The sequence below is a fragment of the Pelecanus crispus genome, chromosome 1 (genome assembly GCF_030463565.1).
Source record: "Pelecanus crispus isolate bPelCri1 chromosome 1, bPelCri1.pri, whole genome shotgun sequence".
NCBI classification, from domain to species: Eukaryota; Metazoa; Chordata; class Aves; order Pelecaniformes; family Pelecanidae; genus Pelecanus; species Pelecanus crispus.
The window spans coordinates 144,455,075-144,470,911 of record NC_134643.1 but is presented as its reverse complement, the minus strand read 5'-3'; the positions used below and the strand labels follow the sequence as shown (position 1 = coordinate 144,470,911).

Sequence of the window (15,837 nt, the reverse complement as noted above, 5' to 3'; positions counted from 1 at the left end):
TTTTGTTTTCTTGATATGAGTTATCAAATTAAGTTGTAGCCTTCTCGAGAAGTTCATGTGTAATTCCGTAACCAAAAAGATAAATACTTACGTTATAGCATCCCGCATTTGGCAGTCTGAAAAGATACTCTCTCTGACACCAAGGTCTTTGCACTACATAGTAAAATGTAACTTTACATTTTGTTTCCAGCTGAGATATCTTAGGTCTATTTCACTTACTGTAATGATGAAAGGTCTTCTGCACTACTTCAGTTGTAGCTTTTGGTGGGCATGTGCTGAGTTCACACAAATTTTCTTCACAACCAGTATTTATTTATCCTGTTCCCATAGGTAATGGTTTTCTGTTGAGCCCCCTGCTTGCTTGGTGAAATGATGGCTCTAAAAGTTTGTCATTTCTTCTCAGTGATTAGGGTGTCAAGGCAGTTAATGAAAGTTTTGACTTTTTACCAGGAAAGAGGAGCAGAGCGCGCCATCTGCCATCTCGCTGACAACCAATTCTACTTACTACAGCACATCTGCACCAAAGGCAGAGCTGCTGATTAAAATGAAGGACATGCAGGAGCAACAGCAACAGCAGCAGAGCGAGGATGATTCTGAAGATGAGCTGGATCATGACTTATCAGAAAAGAAGGTAAAAGACAATTCTAAAAGTGTAATGGATTGCGTGCATTTCGTTATACTGTGAATTTCCTAGGTAAACAGCCCTAAATAAAAAGCCTTCTGGATGTACAGGATCACTTGGAAAATCAGCCTGTTTTTGTTAAGGGCTAGGGGGATTGTTAAGTGTCCAACTGTGAATTTAGGAACTTCGTATTAGGTGCTTCTTGCAGCTTAATACATGTTTTGGAAGGTCCCAAGGGGAAAAGTTCCGGGGGGATTATTTTCAAATACTGTTTTCCATTTGAGACTTTAGTGTATTTCTCTCCCTTGGTATATATAAAGAAACTAGTGCTTATGTATCCCACTGTAACTGGTGGTGGTTTTAGTTGCTCCATATTTTTGAAATTTAGGTCCAGGATTTCGGTTTGTCATGAGAGTGAGGGGAAAAAACACCTCCACTCCCCCACACCTTCCCCCCCCACCCCCATTTGTTTTCATGAGCAACAAACGACTTTGCCCTCTATTTTTCCTACCTCCCAAATTAATGACAGTAGTGATGGGAGATAGCTAATCAGCTTGGTGGATTCATTGGAAGTTACTCATCACAAGGGAGGCATTCTTCTCCACTCTTGTTCATCACCATCCTTTAGTGTTTTATTTCTGATCTAAGGCAGCATAATCCCCTAGGTATTAAAATGATGATATAATGGCATTTCTGTGGTTTGAGAAAGTGTTGTCCTACGTTAAAATCATCACATTCATCCCATTAGTGATTTGGCACAAAACATTTTAATTATAGTTCCTAGTACAGATAAGCTGGAGGAAATGGTCTGTTTGATCAATTGAAGTGATGTAGTTTAACTCTGTTTACCTAAGCCGGTAATGCAATGGTGTGCAAATCTTTTCTGTTAAAGTCAGCTCTGTGCTTAATAATCAGCTGCCAGGGTGCATTTCGTAGTCCAGTCCCAAAGAAATGTCTTATTTAATTAAATATTAGGAATATCTTTAGTCGCTAAGAATGAGAGATTCCTTAGGAGATTCCCACCCCTGGTTCAGTGTGGGAGTGGAAGCCACTGCATTTGAGGGGGCTGTAGTGCTTTCTGTTACCATTCTGTTTATTTTTTCTCCCTCAGCCTTCCCTCCCTTCCTCTGCCCCCACTGCATCTCACAGTTCAATATGGTGTGCGCTGCCAGGGGCATGGCATGGCTGTAGCGGGAGAGCTGCCCTTACCCTCTCGCCAGAGAGCTGATGAATCCAACAGCTGTACTACTTAGACAAATGAAGGATTTCACTGCATTTGGAACAATTTGGGTTTATCTGGTGCCACACATGATGGTCATGTTCATAATTTTTGCTAGAATTAGTTTCCTTCTCGTTAATTATGGAGTGTATGTATGGGGGGGGGGGGGGTGTAAATTAAACCTTTCTTGTTTGCCCAACAAACTAAATACTGAAACTTTCATAAGCAAAAGTGCCATTTATTTGTGTTGGTGCCTGTTAAGAGGAAAATCATGTTCACCCTTCACATACTCCTCCCTCCACCCCCCCAGCTCCAGTATACAACACTAATCATATGAGATAGGAAGTATTTCATGAAGAGCTTTTAGCAGAGCTCCCCCATCTTCTTCTGGGAATATACGTATTGTCGTAGCCACGTGCACGTTGCTGCTTACTTCTCTCCCTGCTCCTCCACACGTGTTAGGATGCGAGCACTCAGTTCAGTGGGCTTTCATCTTGGATCTTGTCAGAAAACGTATAAAACCTGTGGTAAGTGGGTCAAGGCATCTTTATAAAAACATTCAGAATATATAACTTGGCCCAGCTTCACATATTTGGCAACAGTTTAACAAGGGATCGTTAAGGACCTGAACACTTTAATAGCATGCTTAACGAGTTCAGTTATTTTAGAGGAGGCATATGCCCAGAACCTGTTCCTTGATTCCTAGAAATTGGTCAGTTCTGTTATGAGATATCTTAATTGCAGTCCACTGTGGAATTATTGTAATATTTGTCATTCTCTGCTCTGCAAACCTGAAATGTGTGGTGCTTTTTTTTTCCCCCCCGTTTTGAAATAAGTATAGGAATTTCATATAGAGTCATTTGGTTTTGGGGTTGGTTTTTTTTTTTTTTTTTTTCTTTTTAATTTGGGACAGTCCCTGTATTCCCAGCTAGCAGGAACGGAATGTGTGTGTTTCATGTACTGAATTTAATGTAGGCTTACCACAATTATAAAATATTGAACAGATGTGGAAGACACTACAGGAGTGGTTTTTGTAGTAAGGAAAATCCATCTGTGGCTGAGTAGGAAGTGTCTCCTTTGCCTTTAGAAAAGTTTCAGCAACTCCTGAAGAGTGTAAAAATAATTGAAGAATACCAAGTTTCTTCTGCTTTTAGGCCTGAAAGTCATGTGAAATGGGGTGATGAGCTGAGAGCAGAGTAATTTACGTAATGCATGCCAAGCAGTGAACCACCTGAGCAGCACTCTGCTGAGCTACTTTCTGCGTTGCTAGTCAGATCAGCAGGAATTGCTGGAAAAAGATGAGGTTTTATTGTTTTCTTGTTTACTGGTACAGAACTCACAGCTATAAATTATTCATCTGCCAGTTTCAAGATGCAGATTGGAGCTCTTCTGGCTCAGTAGATCTTGAATGTGATACAGGTTTTCTGCTGGTTAGCAAAAACATGTAGCAAGCTCACAGTTGCTGCATCCAAAGGTTGCTTCATCTGGGTAGGAAGCAATCAGTGATCATAATCCAATTCTTAATAGATACGACAGTGTTAAAGAGGGATGAGTACTTACGGCCTTCTCACCTGCAAAAGTGGTCCTTTAGAGGCTAGCTTCAGCTGCTTGGGGCATCTAACTAGGATGCTACTGGGAAAATGGCGCTTTTTGTTGTTTTTTTTTAGAGAAAGAAACTTTATGAGATAGCTGATCTGGATTGTCAGACCAGATTGGTAAATGCTGAGCACTCCTATGGCTCTTTTTCATTTGAGAAAGTCACAGCACAGCTGCAGAAGTGGGAAAACTCAAGATAGTAACATAGAGCACAACAGTATCCTGTTGTGTTTCAGATGGTAAAACAGCAGCATTGTGCATGTGCGTGTCATCTGAGGGAAATGAAAGTGTAGCACTGTGACCTACATAATCCAAATCAAACTGCATTTGCACTGAGAGAAGGGGGGAAAAAATCAAATCCTGCAGATTAATCAGTCAGTAAAGCAGGCATCTGTAGAACTGCTTACTACCTTAATCTTTTGGGCACCCAGACTAACAGATAACCCAAATCCAGATTAACCTGGCCTGAGTATATTAAATCAAAAAGGAGAAAACCGGCACGGATAATCCATGCGTTGAATTTCAACCTTCAAAAAGGCTGTTAAATTTTCAGTGCGTAGTTGCTTTCTGTTCAGATGGCAGACTTCTTTTTGTTGGTGGTGGATTTTTTTGTTCCCAAAATAAATGGGCAATGACTGTTCAGTGGTGTCTGAGAGCAGTAGCTGCTATCAGTATGTTTCTTGGTAATCATGAAGGCTTGTAATCAGACTTGCATTTAGAAAGCAGAGTTCCTAAAGAATGTCACGAGTAATTTAAAAAAAAAAAAAAAATTGAAGAGGTACCATGAAATAATGACTGTTTTAAAGGATGTAATTTCCATTTAGAAATTGCACGAAGAGGTGTATGTTTAGAGAATGCTTTGGAAATTTTTCTTACCCAAAATTAGCTGAATACTAAATAGGCATCTACATTTAAATTAATGAGGCATTTTTAGGGTGTGATTCATCTCATGTTAGGGTAGATGACTAGCTGAATTGACTTCCACCCCTTATGCACAAGTGAAAGCTAATAGATGTGTAAGAAACAAGCCCTCTTGCCCAAACACAGGGAGGTAGCTGGGCAGCAAGGATGGAACACAGGTCACTGAGGGAGGAGATCTGGGTTCTTGGTCTGGCTCTGCTGGTGATACATCTGACGAACTGCAGAGGAGGTGATATTTTCACCTGGCATAGGACAGCAACAGCCAAAGATGCTTGTTTGGTCCTTTGGCAGAGCCACTTTTTACAGCTTCGCAGAGTACAATACAGAAGTAGATTTTGTTCACTGTTCTGTGCCACAGGGATTATGATTTCCCTACAGAAATGTTGTAAGGCAGTGTTAAAGCTAAGATTTTCTGAGAGTGGAAGGACTGCTATTGGAGGGATGCTAATATTATGCAGAAAGGAAGAAAAAGCTAGACAGTGCCCTAGTTTTAACTGCATCATATGGAAAATACAGGATTGTTTTCCTGGTAATGTTTATCTTCCTAAGTGTAGCTCTTCAGAAAGGCATTATGGACCTGGTATTTAGAGAGAAAAGGATGCCCTGTACTTTATGCTGCTTCATAGTAGGCTTTGAAGCTGTTCAAAGAAGAAGCAGGAATGCTCGCTGGGGCAGGGGGAGTCCTTCATCTTTTGGCACAAGGGTAAAGTGCTTTAACACAGGTCTCAAGCTGAGCAGCGTAGACCTACATCCTGAACCTTTGAATCCAGAGACATAGACCTTAGACATATACTTAGGCATATATTGATTTGTAGTGCACTCATTGTCAAAGCCACATGGGAGTTTCAATGTATTAAAATGCTAGATTTCTGACGTGACTTTCAGAAGTGAGGAAAAATGCAGTAGCACTAATAAATTCTCATCCCCTTTATTTTCCACAGCAAGAACTTATTGACAGCATTAGTAGGAAGCTGCAGGTGCTGAGGGAAGCACGGGAGACACTCCTGGAAGACATCCAAGCAAACAATATACTGGGAGAGGAGGTAGAGGCCATTGTGAAAGAAGTCTGCAAACCAAATGAGTTCGACAAATTCAAGATGTTTATCGGCGACCTTGACAAAGTGGTCAATCTCCTGCTGTCCCTATCAGGTCGTCTGGCCCGGGTGGAAAATGCCCTTAATAACCTGGATGAAAATACCTCTCCAGAAGAACAGGTGAGAAAGGCCAATAATACTTCCACTGCATTTAGTGAACCTGGTGTGCGGGTTTTTGCTTGGTTTTGTTTATCTAAATTGCAGAGCTCAAGATGAGGGATAGTGAATGGATAAATCTCATAAGGCCGTTTTCTTTAGATTTCTCTTTGCCTTGCTTTTGCTTCGAATACTAAAACTACAACTACCCAATGAGAATAACCTGATAGGGATGTAGAGGAATCCCAGCAGATGTGAAAGTTTCAGGAGCATTCGAGGTGCTTTTACCTGTTGGACCCCACCTCTGCTGGAAGCACTTTGTTTAGCTCCAAATCCCAACAGGCCCTAGCTGGGAAGCAGATATCTAGCGATGCAGATATGCACCAAAGGAGAGATGTAGACATGTGTGAAACTTCAAGGCTAAAATAAATAGAGAGGGTGGGGGGCAGGTATGTGTCAAGTGAGTTTAGCTTCTACAGTTAAATTAATGTGAGGTGGGATTTCTGGCTTGTAGCTGTGGACAGAAATGCCAGCAGTCCACCTAGGTGTTGTAACAGAATTTTTTCTGTGGGCTGTGGATTCATGTTGTGTTTCTTCAGCACGTTCCATTGTTTCACCAATAAGAACCAGTAAGTGCTGGGACTAGTCTGAAGCTGTGTTTTTGCTGTTTGGCCCTAGCTGCTGCCAAACATACTTGTTTAATGGCTGTCCAGACCCCTCTCTGACTGAGGCGAAGGTATTTGACAGCTTATTAGAGGGAAGATCAAAGCTTCTGAAACTTAAAGAAATTTAATCCTTCTTTAGACTTCTTTTTTCTAAATGTGGTTGCAGTTGGGCTCAAAGATGGGAGTGTGAGCTGGGGAAAGAGCTACCAGATGATATGAGCATATAGGAAACTCAGTTTGAGAGCTGTGATAAAAATAGCTTATTGGCTAGGTGTGGAAAAGGAAGAAGGTGAGTAGGTGGTGTAGTAAGGGCAGTCAGACACTGTATGTGTGCTCTGCTGTCAAATTTAGACTGAGAGAAATCCAAATCCCTAACATTTTAATCCCCGTTCATCTTCTCATGCACTGACACCAAAGTCTTGCCATAGTAAAATCAGAAATATATCTAAAAGTCTTGGTCAGAGATGCTTCTCAGATGGATCAAGTCCCCAGGTACTTTGAATACAAATACAATGCATGCAGGGTTACATGTGCATTTCCTTAAATTTAGACTGGTGCGTGTCGCTTTTTTTGGTTGTCCTTTGGTATTTTGTAGGTCGCATGATGATATTTGGTGTAATACTAATTTACCATATAAACAAAACGGGGAGACTTCCATTCCTGAAGTTAGTATCCCTAGTGATCACTGAATTTTTTTTTTAAAAAGCTGATGTTGCCTAATAAACATTACTCTGATAGTTTTCCACTTTCTAGGAACCACCAACAGCTCAGCAGACTTTCTAAATAAACAGTCTGTCAGCAGGCAAATAATCACTGCTGAATTAATATTCTGACTATTAGATGCTCTGTCATAGGTCTCTTTTGCCACAAGGAACAGTATTAGGTATAGGTATTTCAGCTTTAGCTTCTGAAAGGGGCTTCATCTGAAATAGCTACTAGCTCCCTTCCTTCCACACAGTGAGATGAGTGTCTTCTCATTACTTTCCTTATCAATCAAAGCCAGAGTGTGTGGAGAGCCCTCAAGCGCTGAACCAGCAGGCCACACGTGATCAGGTGCCTACCCCCACAGACCCGTTATTGCAAGACTAGGAACAAGTACCAGGGATAGTAGTTTAGGAACTGGATGCTGGGAAGTCAAATACACAGAGGGGGTCCCTCTTCATATGGCTGTGGTTCAAAACAGCGAACAATTCTTGAGAAAGACTCTCAATAGAAAGAGCCAGAGACTGTTCCATCAGAGGAGCTTCAGATGGCCTGTGTTTGGCTGGGGCTTCAGATCACTGCTAACTGCAAAAAACCTTTCTGCACTCCGCTTGGCTTTGGTTGAAGTCACTCAGATGAAACCATCTTGACATCATTTACACCTTTAGGCCTGGTGAACCGTTTACCCATTTGCTCAAAGAACCTTCTCAAGAATGGTGTCATGAGTCTGCTACCGTGTGTTTCACTTTACCCTTCAAAACAGACTTTCTGGTGTCAGTCATCTTTGACAGAGGTAAAAGCAAGTTCAAGAGGTTTCTCATTTGCCTTCTACCTTTCTGCATCCCACTTCTCTTAGGTATTCCCTAAACCTCCATAAGAGGTACTAACGTGTCATGCAAAGTTCATAACGAAAGTAGTGTTTACTTTCCTTAAACTGTCAGGTTACTTATGTTCATCTTAAAGTCATGCCATAGGCTTGGTAGGAAGAAAACATACAACTTAAACCTCGGGAATTGTTACGAAGGACTAAACTTCTGGTTGTTCTTGTGTCTGTTGACAATGATAGCGAATGGCTTGAAAAACAGCTATTGCATCCCAAGGTTAGGCGGGTAACTACAACTGAGCCACCAGCTGGTTGATATATGCCCTCTTGTGTTCATCAAATTCTGTCTAATTCTGCTGCTGCTGCTCAATGTACACACAAGCTGCAAGGCTGCCCTGGGGAGCGGTCCAGCCACGCTCCTGAGTTTGGGCTTGGCTGCTAGTTCCCCTGGTGAATTTAGGAGAACAGTACTTCCATCTCTTTGCAGCAGATAGTTCTGCTTGCAACTTGCAGTGGGATTTTTTTTTCCCTGGCATAAGCTCAAAGGAAGATTAAACTGTGGTTTTTCTAATAATGTGTGATTTCTGTGACTTGTCTTCCAGAGCTGTCTTGAATCCTGAGTTAGTCTAGGCTGTGTATTTTAAGTACATTGAGAGCACAAGTCTGAAAGCGTTTCACCCTCTGAGCTTTGTGCTGTCTATAGAAAAAGAGGCAGCACAGGATACGTGTGCAGCTCTGACAGATAGGTCTATTAAAGCTTGCTGGTCTGTATCCCCTTTTGTCTCATACTTCCATCTTGAAAAGACTCTATTTTGTAGTCTCCAAAAACACTTTTCTGCAAATCCTTTAGGCTCCACTGTTGGAGCAGGTCCAGAGGAGGGCCACAAAAATGATCTGAGGGCTGGAGCACCTCTCTTACAAGGACAGGCTGAGAGAGTTGGGGTTGTTCAGCCTGGAGAAGAGAAGGCTGCGAGGAGACCTTATTGCGGCCTTTCAGTACTTAAAGGGGGCCTCTGGGAAGGATGGGGACAATCTTTTTAGCAAGGCCTGTTGTGACAGGGCAAGGAGTAATGGATTTAAATGGAAGAATAGATTTACACTGGATCTAAGGAAGAAATTTTTTACAATGAGGGTGGTGACGCACTGGAACAGGTTGCCCAGAGAGGTGGTGGAGGCCCCATCCCTGGAAACATTCAAGGTCAGGTTGGACGGGGCTCTGAGCACCCTGATCTGGTTAAAGCTGTCCCTGCTCACTGCAGGGGGGTTGGGCTAGGTGACCTCTAAATGTCCCTTCCAACCCAAAGCATTCTATGATGCTATGATTCTACCATGTGTGATTTAACATAAAGTCCAAATCAAAAAAATGGACACATTTATTTGAACAGACTGTGGTTTATTTGAAGACATAGGTTCTCAAAGAAAATTAATCTCTGAAGCAAAGCTAGAAGTTATGGAATGGTACCTCTTAGGGGCACTTTTTAATTAAGTTCAGAAGTCTGTACCAGAATTCTTGATATCAGAGTAGACGAGCCATACTCTGCCACTGGAAAAAGGCAATCACTTCTAGGCAGACACCTGAAATAGGTCAGATTAATAATGCTCCTGTTTCTTTCCATATACTGCTAAAGGAGTGTAGCTGAGTGATTCAGGTGTGGCTGTCTACTGTGTAGACAGGTGAGGTTGGGTGAGATGAACCTCACACTTCTTGCTCATACATATGTGTGAATGCGATATAGCTCCTGTCCTCTTTCTTTGTGTGTTTCTCCATTCAACCTCCCTTTTTCCTATTTTGTCTCTTGTGAGGGCACAAAGCAGAAAGTTTACAGCCCTTTTGGGAAGGCAATGCTTTCTTTTTACTTCCCTCCTGTTGCCTTGCCCCAGCTCTTGCTCTTGCTCATGTCTGAGACCACATGACTTCACATCTCATAGAGAAGCCATGTGGATTGCTGCAGAACTGCGAAATACCGCAGCGTCAGGAGCTGTGTAGGAACAAATTGCTCCGTTAATTAGTCTGTTTCTGGGTTCTCTAACCACAGCTGTTTCAGTATGGAAGTTCAGTGCTGTGTATTGAAGATGTAAGATGTTGCTGAGTGAAGTCTTAATTCGGAGAACTTGGATGTTTCTCAAAGGCAACTATTTTATATAACCATTTTGAACTATTAAATAGTAAAGTAGTCTTTGAAGTTCTTGCGGTTGAGGCCAATAGAAATTAATGGTACATCTTTCATTGATACGCTACATTTTTTCCCTGTTTGTTAATGTGTTTTATTAGAATAAACTTTTAAGGAGCAATCTTATTCCACCTCTCTAAGTATTCAGGAAAATCTTTGTCTTTGCAGGTAAAACAGACATGAGACTTAAACACTGAAGCTGTTGTCCCAACCTGGTGAACCCAATGAATTTTTAACTGTTTTTCTTTTCTCCTAAGCGGACGTTGGTAGAGAAGCAGAAGCTGCTGACCCAGCAACACGAAGATGCAAAAGAACTGAAGGAAAACCTGGATCGTCGAGAGCGTATTGTCTTTGACATTTTGGCGAACTACTTGAGTGAGGAGAACTTAGCAGACTATGAGCACTTTGTAAAAATGAAGTCAGCCCTCATCATTGAGCAGCGAGAGCTTGAGGACAAGATCAAACTGGGGGAAGAGCAACTGAAGTGTCTGACCGATAGCCTCCAACCTGAACGGCTCAAATAAGAGAACTGAGTGTGACCAAGGATGTGAAAAATAGGAAGGAAGGAAAGGATGGGGGAGTTTCCAAGTATACAAATAAGTATCTTGGCTTGTCTGAGTGTACAATAGAGAAACAAGTGCACAAGAGAAAAATAGCTCTCACAACAGCAATAATGCTCTCTTTCATTTTTGGGGGGATGAGGTATTTAATTTTTTAGAATACGTTTTTATTGCTGGACTCTACAGCTGTTTCTCATTGCTTAACTTACAGAAAGCTCCACAGAAAAGGATAGACTCTTAACCTTTCTGCTCAGTAAGTTGAAAGTCTGTGGCAGTCGTGCATGCAAACAATGTTTTTAGAATAGGTTGTATTCTTTCTTTATGTTCAGATGCTGTACAGACTGCTGGGAAACCCAACAGCAATTTATGAATGCACACAAATTTAGAAGCTCTAAATTTAGTGGCTTTTTATTTTTTTTAAAGACACATTAAATAGGGGAAGCGTGCATCTTATAGCTAATATATTCAGATTGCTGAAATGTAGTGTCACTCTGATCCTGTGGCATCAGACACTTTTTTTGTAATATTGTATATAGGATGGCACTGTCCCCTTGCAGAAAATAACTAAAATCTGTCTCAGTTAAACACTTCTTAAACCATCTTGCAAATCACCTAATGGCTACCTTGCTGAAGATTTTTTTTAAAATTATTTTGCAAGACACCCTCTTACTGCAATGCAAGCGATTTTCTTTACCAAGTTGTACTTGATTTAAGAAACAGGCTGGAAGTACTGTGCTGATTTCGTTCAAAACATTTCTCATCTAAATTATTTAGGAGGCTCATTTGCTCTTTCTTGTGGTTTTATGCATGTTTTTATTCTTCCTCCCCCAAAACCATACGCTTTATGAAAGTAAATGTAGGCTAAGGACACTGCTTCTATTTTCTTCTTACTGCTCAACATTGTGATGGTTTTTTATAGACAGTTAAGTTATACTGAAGTTGACCTACGTAATGCTGTTTGTTCTTTCCTCTTTCTCAGACTACCAAATGCAATATAAACACTTCTGCCATGTAAATACTGTGCATTACTCGGAGCGACTCTGCTTTGTAACTGTGAACATAAGTAGGTTTTGTTTGTTTGTTTTTTCCATTGCACAATGATAAATGAGAGGATGCTAGTTCACAGCATCGGATTACTGGTTGTGTTCTAGTAATACTGCCATTGACTTATAACAGATGATTTCCAATAGCTCTCAAAAGAGGTGCTAACTCATGTTTTAGCGCAGTAATAGGTTATGCTTACTTGCTCAGATACCTACAGAGAAATTCTGTAGTGTCTAAAAGTCAAGTTATATGTTAAGATAAAGTTTTGCAGGCAAAGGAAAGTCTTGAATGACTTTGTGTATATGCCATTTATGTTGTAGTATGGAAAACATTTCTCTCTCCGTAGACAAACAGGTTGCCCAACAAGAAGCCATTTTCGAGGCAGATGTGAATGCCAGTCTGTTGCTAAGCAGGTTGAAAATACTAGTTAGGTGTTGAAAAGAGAGAAAATAATTCTTCCCACTATTCCTGCAGTGGCAGCATTCACAAAAGGGTTTTTGGCCTTCTTACCTGAATCCTCTCTTTTGTGGGGAAAGAACCAGAGAGGTGCTGATCAGCAAATTCCTTGTGAGTTGGGGAACTGGGGAGCAAAAATCTTCTGGAACCAGTTCCTTTGCAGACAGGTGCAAACATTAAAAGGACTGTTGCCCCCCTTCTAGTGCACTACTTTGTATACCTGGACCAAATCTTTAATGAAATTATGTTGATGTGTGTCAGTTGAGGTCAAATGGAGCTACCATTTTACAAGACCTACAGCTGACCTTAGTTTCTTCCTCCTAGTTCAGAAATGTAGTCTCTGGCATCTCACAGTTATTTGCTGCTATGTTCCTAGGACAAGTGATCCCTTTGTCCTTAAACTTATCCCTTAACCATAACAAACCCAAAATTAAACAATTCCCAAATAAATTATGCTTGTCTTTTAGCTTGGAGAAAAGTGTGCGTTGTTTTATCTGTGGCATTTTAAAAATTTTACGTATTGTGGTTACTCTGAAATGTGTATGTGAAATGTGAATAATAATATAATTACAATGTGTTTGTATACAGTACTTTGATTTAGATCTTTCTGATAAAAGGTAGCAATATTGTGAATGCTATGTATGTTATCCTTTTCACAGAACAGTTGCATAGACACCATTCTCTCCTTTCCTTTTTTAAAGCTGTGTTGAAAATCTCTCACCCTGGGAACCTGAAGATGGTTGTCTCCCCATGTTATATGTAAATCTGTAAATAGCTATACTGTTGCTTTTTGAAAAAATCTGGTGCTAATGTTTTGCCTTTGGCATCCTGGGGATGGCTGTTTCTTCACCTTATGTTGTTCTCAGTTCTAGATCTCTTTGTATAGTGAAAGATTTCCACTATGTTTCTCCAGCTGTTTGGATCCTGCAGCCCAGAGTGAAAATGTACAGTTTTCCTGCCCGACACTTAACACTTACCTACTGACAAATGGTATTGCTTGACTTTGAGAAAATAAACTGTATATTTCAATGTAGAGTTAGTTTTTGTGTGCAGTTTTAACTGTCAAAACCTACTGTTTTGCTCTGTGGTGTTAGCCGTCTCGTGGTGCCCATCAAAAGAGCCTATAGCTTTTAAAGGCCAGGCCAGTTATCTGATGGTCTGAAGTAGCTTGCTGTCTTTTCACAGATTATTTAACATGTGGACTTAATTGATCATTCTCAAGTTCCCCATGCAAGTAAGGACCAGAAATGCGTTCATGTCTATTCAGTATTTTAAGCTGTGAGTATGAGAGGGCAGAAAGGAGGATGTGTTACGAGCTGGATAAAATAAATCAGTCTCTCGCAACTTACAGAGTATATACCAGGGAGGGAGTTAACATTTTTCTGCTTGGGCAATTACACTGTTTTGGCTTCGTCCCGTGTTTAGAATGATACTTCATACAGAAATATCTAAAGTCAGTGGTTCTCAGGATTTTTTGCAAGAACAGATTGCTGTGAACTCTCCATCTCTAACAGACTTCCACAGAAACTGTTTAATTTCAGTTTAATGGGGGTTCTCAGATTAACTGCAGAATCTTCTGCCTTATTGGGGAACACTGTCAAGTATGCACAGATCTGTTATAGAAGTGACCACAGATAATGTTTTATGGCTTGATAAATCATCCTGGAAATGTCTGTGAAGGTCTTTATCATAGAAACTATCTGGGAAAAGGAAGTTAGGGAAGGAAGAATACTTGGATATTTGTAGGATTTTTCTAAACTTATAACGATGCTTTTCACGCCCCCCCTTCTTTCCCTCTGCATGTACATGGACCCACCTCTTTGTGCCTGCTTTCCTGGGCACTTGGTATAATCCAGGATGGCAGCTATAGGGGAATAACAGTCTAGTTTTTGTGTACTGTTTGAATTGGAAAAAATTGCTTTTCTTTAAACTGAAATTAGGCTCTTTATTTTCTATTTTGGGGTATATGAGACATTCAGCCACGTTTCACGGTGTTCTTTCCTAAACAAGCTCTATTGATGAATTCTGATGTACTTCATTGTCTCAGTTTTTACAGCTGAAGTAATCCGTTGGCAATCCAGTAGCTAGTAAGGTGTTATGATGGGTGTGCAGTAGAATAGTAACTCCTATTTTAATGGCGTCTGGTCATTTATTGCAGAAGTTCATAGGTTTGCCCTAACTAAGGGCTTCTCAGCTGTGGGTTTTTTTAATTGTTATAAATTATTATAAATTGTTTTTTCTACATACTTGGGCAGAACCTGCCCACAGAGTAGATGTTATAAAAATTAAAAATTACATCTTAAAAGGGCTGGGCTATATATTGTCAATTGTCAGCAGTGGTAAATTGGACATCACATTCACTTATTGCAATTCCAGTCTGTAACTTAACTAGTTATAACGATCCACAAATTGTACAATGGGTTACCCATGTGGTTTAGCAGTTCACCTCTGAAATCCTGGGTTTCATTCTCCCTACCTACTGTTTTGATAATGTTTCTATGAATAAAGTTGTTCCATTTGAAGTAGATTAACTTAATTGTAATTTAATACACCTCAGGAGAAAACCTGAATTGAAGTAAATTCAATGTAGTTCCAATAGCAGGAGGTAATTTCTGTCCCAGACTACAGCAGCATGCCTACAAGCAGAGCAGGTGTAATCTTTTCAAGAAGGGCCATGCTTAGGACCTTTTTCTCAGTTGTAGCCATGCGGGCAGGTGCTTTATATGGCTGTTGTTTATCTAAGAGTTTTATTTCAGTCAAAGCAGCTGAGCCTTTCCTGAGAACAAGGCTAGTAAAATGCTTTTTGGTTTTCTCCTATGTTAAAAATTCTCACAACGGCTTCATTTTTAGGTGCTGTGATATCTCTGTCTTGGAGGCAGTCTCCTAAATTTGGCAGGGGGAGATGTACACAATGTAATTAAAGCTAATAGACTTGTGACAGGAGAGCTGAAGATTTGCAAGGTGTTTGCTGAAAGATACAGAAGAATAATCATACCTATTTTCTGTAACATAAATCTCCGGCAAAATGGTAGCTAAATGACACCTGCATGCCACAAGTCACAGGTGAGAATACTCCAGAATTCTAGATCTGTGTTCATGGAGTTAGTGAAAGAAAGGCTTTTCTTAAGCACATACTACGTTGCAACTATGTTAACTAAACTTTATTTGTTCCAAGCAACTTCCGTAAGAGGAGCCAGTGTTAGCTCTGAAAAAGCTGTGGTGTGACGTGCATTGCCAAGAGTTGTTAGTTTGCTGCTGTTCCTTGCGATAGCAGCATTTGCTAGCCTCCGGGTGGAGAGCATGTTCGGTAAACTGGGTAATGGATGTACAGTTACAAGAGTTTTACCAAAATGTTATTTTGGTAGAGCTGTAAAGTCCAAAAGCCTGAGAGGAATTAACAAAATCCTCCTGATGAAGGTTGTTTCAAGCATTTAGTTTGAACATCTGTTTTGCTTCCCAGCTGTCTTCATAAAGTGTTTGCGACTGATAAATTAGGCTTGTGTCTTTTCTAACAGCCTCAGAGAAATATCAATACAACGAGCAATTGCAGACTAAATAATAAGCAATGGAAGACAAGATTATTTATCTCAGTATCTAAACAGAACAGCATGAGTCTTGTGAGTGCCACTCATAGCCACTCCCAAGAGTTACAGCTTCAGCGGCTGTCACGCACAGGTATGGTTCCTCCAAAGGTAAAAAGGGAAGTCAGGCTGTGGTGATCGAAGAGGTCAACATCGACCTGAAAGGGGTGGAGCAGGTCGCATTCTTTTTATTAGTAATGGGGTGATACAGATCTCAAGGAAGAGAAAAACCACCAACCTTGAAACTTAAGGGGAAAACAACCCAGAATTTCAGATTCGCAGGTCTT

The 15,837-nt window shown here is 40.6% G+C and overlaps 1 protein-coding gene across 3 annotated transcripts in view; it reads left to right on the top strand.

The window, feature by feature from the left end:
- The window catches only part of SHROOM2 (shroom family member 2), a 125,441-nt gene extending 115,008 nt beyond the window's left edge, over positions 1 to 10,433 (top strand). For all 3 annotated transcript variants that reach the window (XM_075720642.1, XM_075720648.1, XM_075720635.1), the window contains 3 exons: positions 451 to 631; positions 5,300 to 5,572; positions 10,167 to 10,433. In XM_075720642.1, the coding sequence (XP_075576757.1) occupies positions 451 to 631; positions 5,300 to 5,572; positions 10,167 to 10,433 (721 nt within the window). The remainder of the gene's footprint in view (positions 1 to 450; positions 632 to 5,299; positions 5,573 to 10,166) is intronic.
- Positions 10,434 to 15,837: the final 5,404 nt, after the last annotated feature.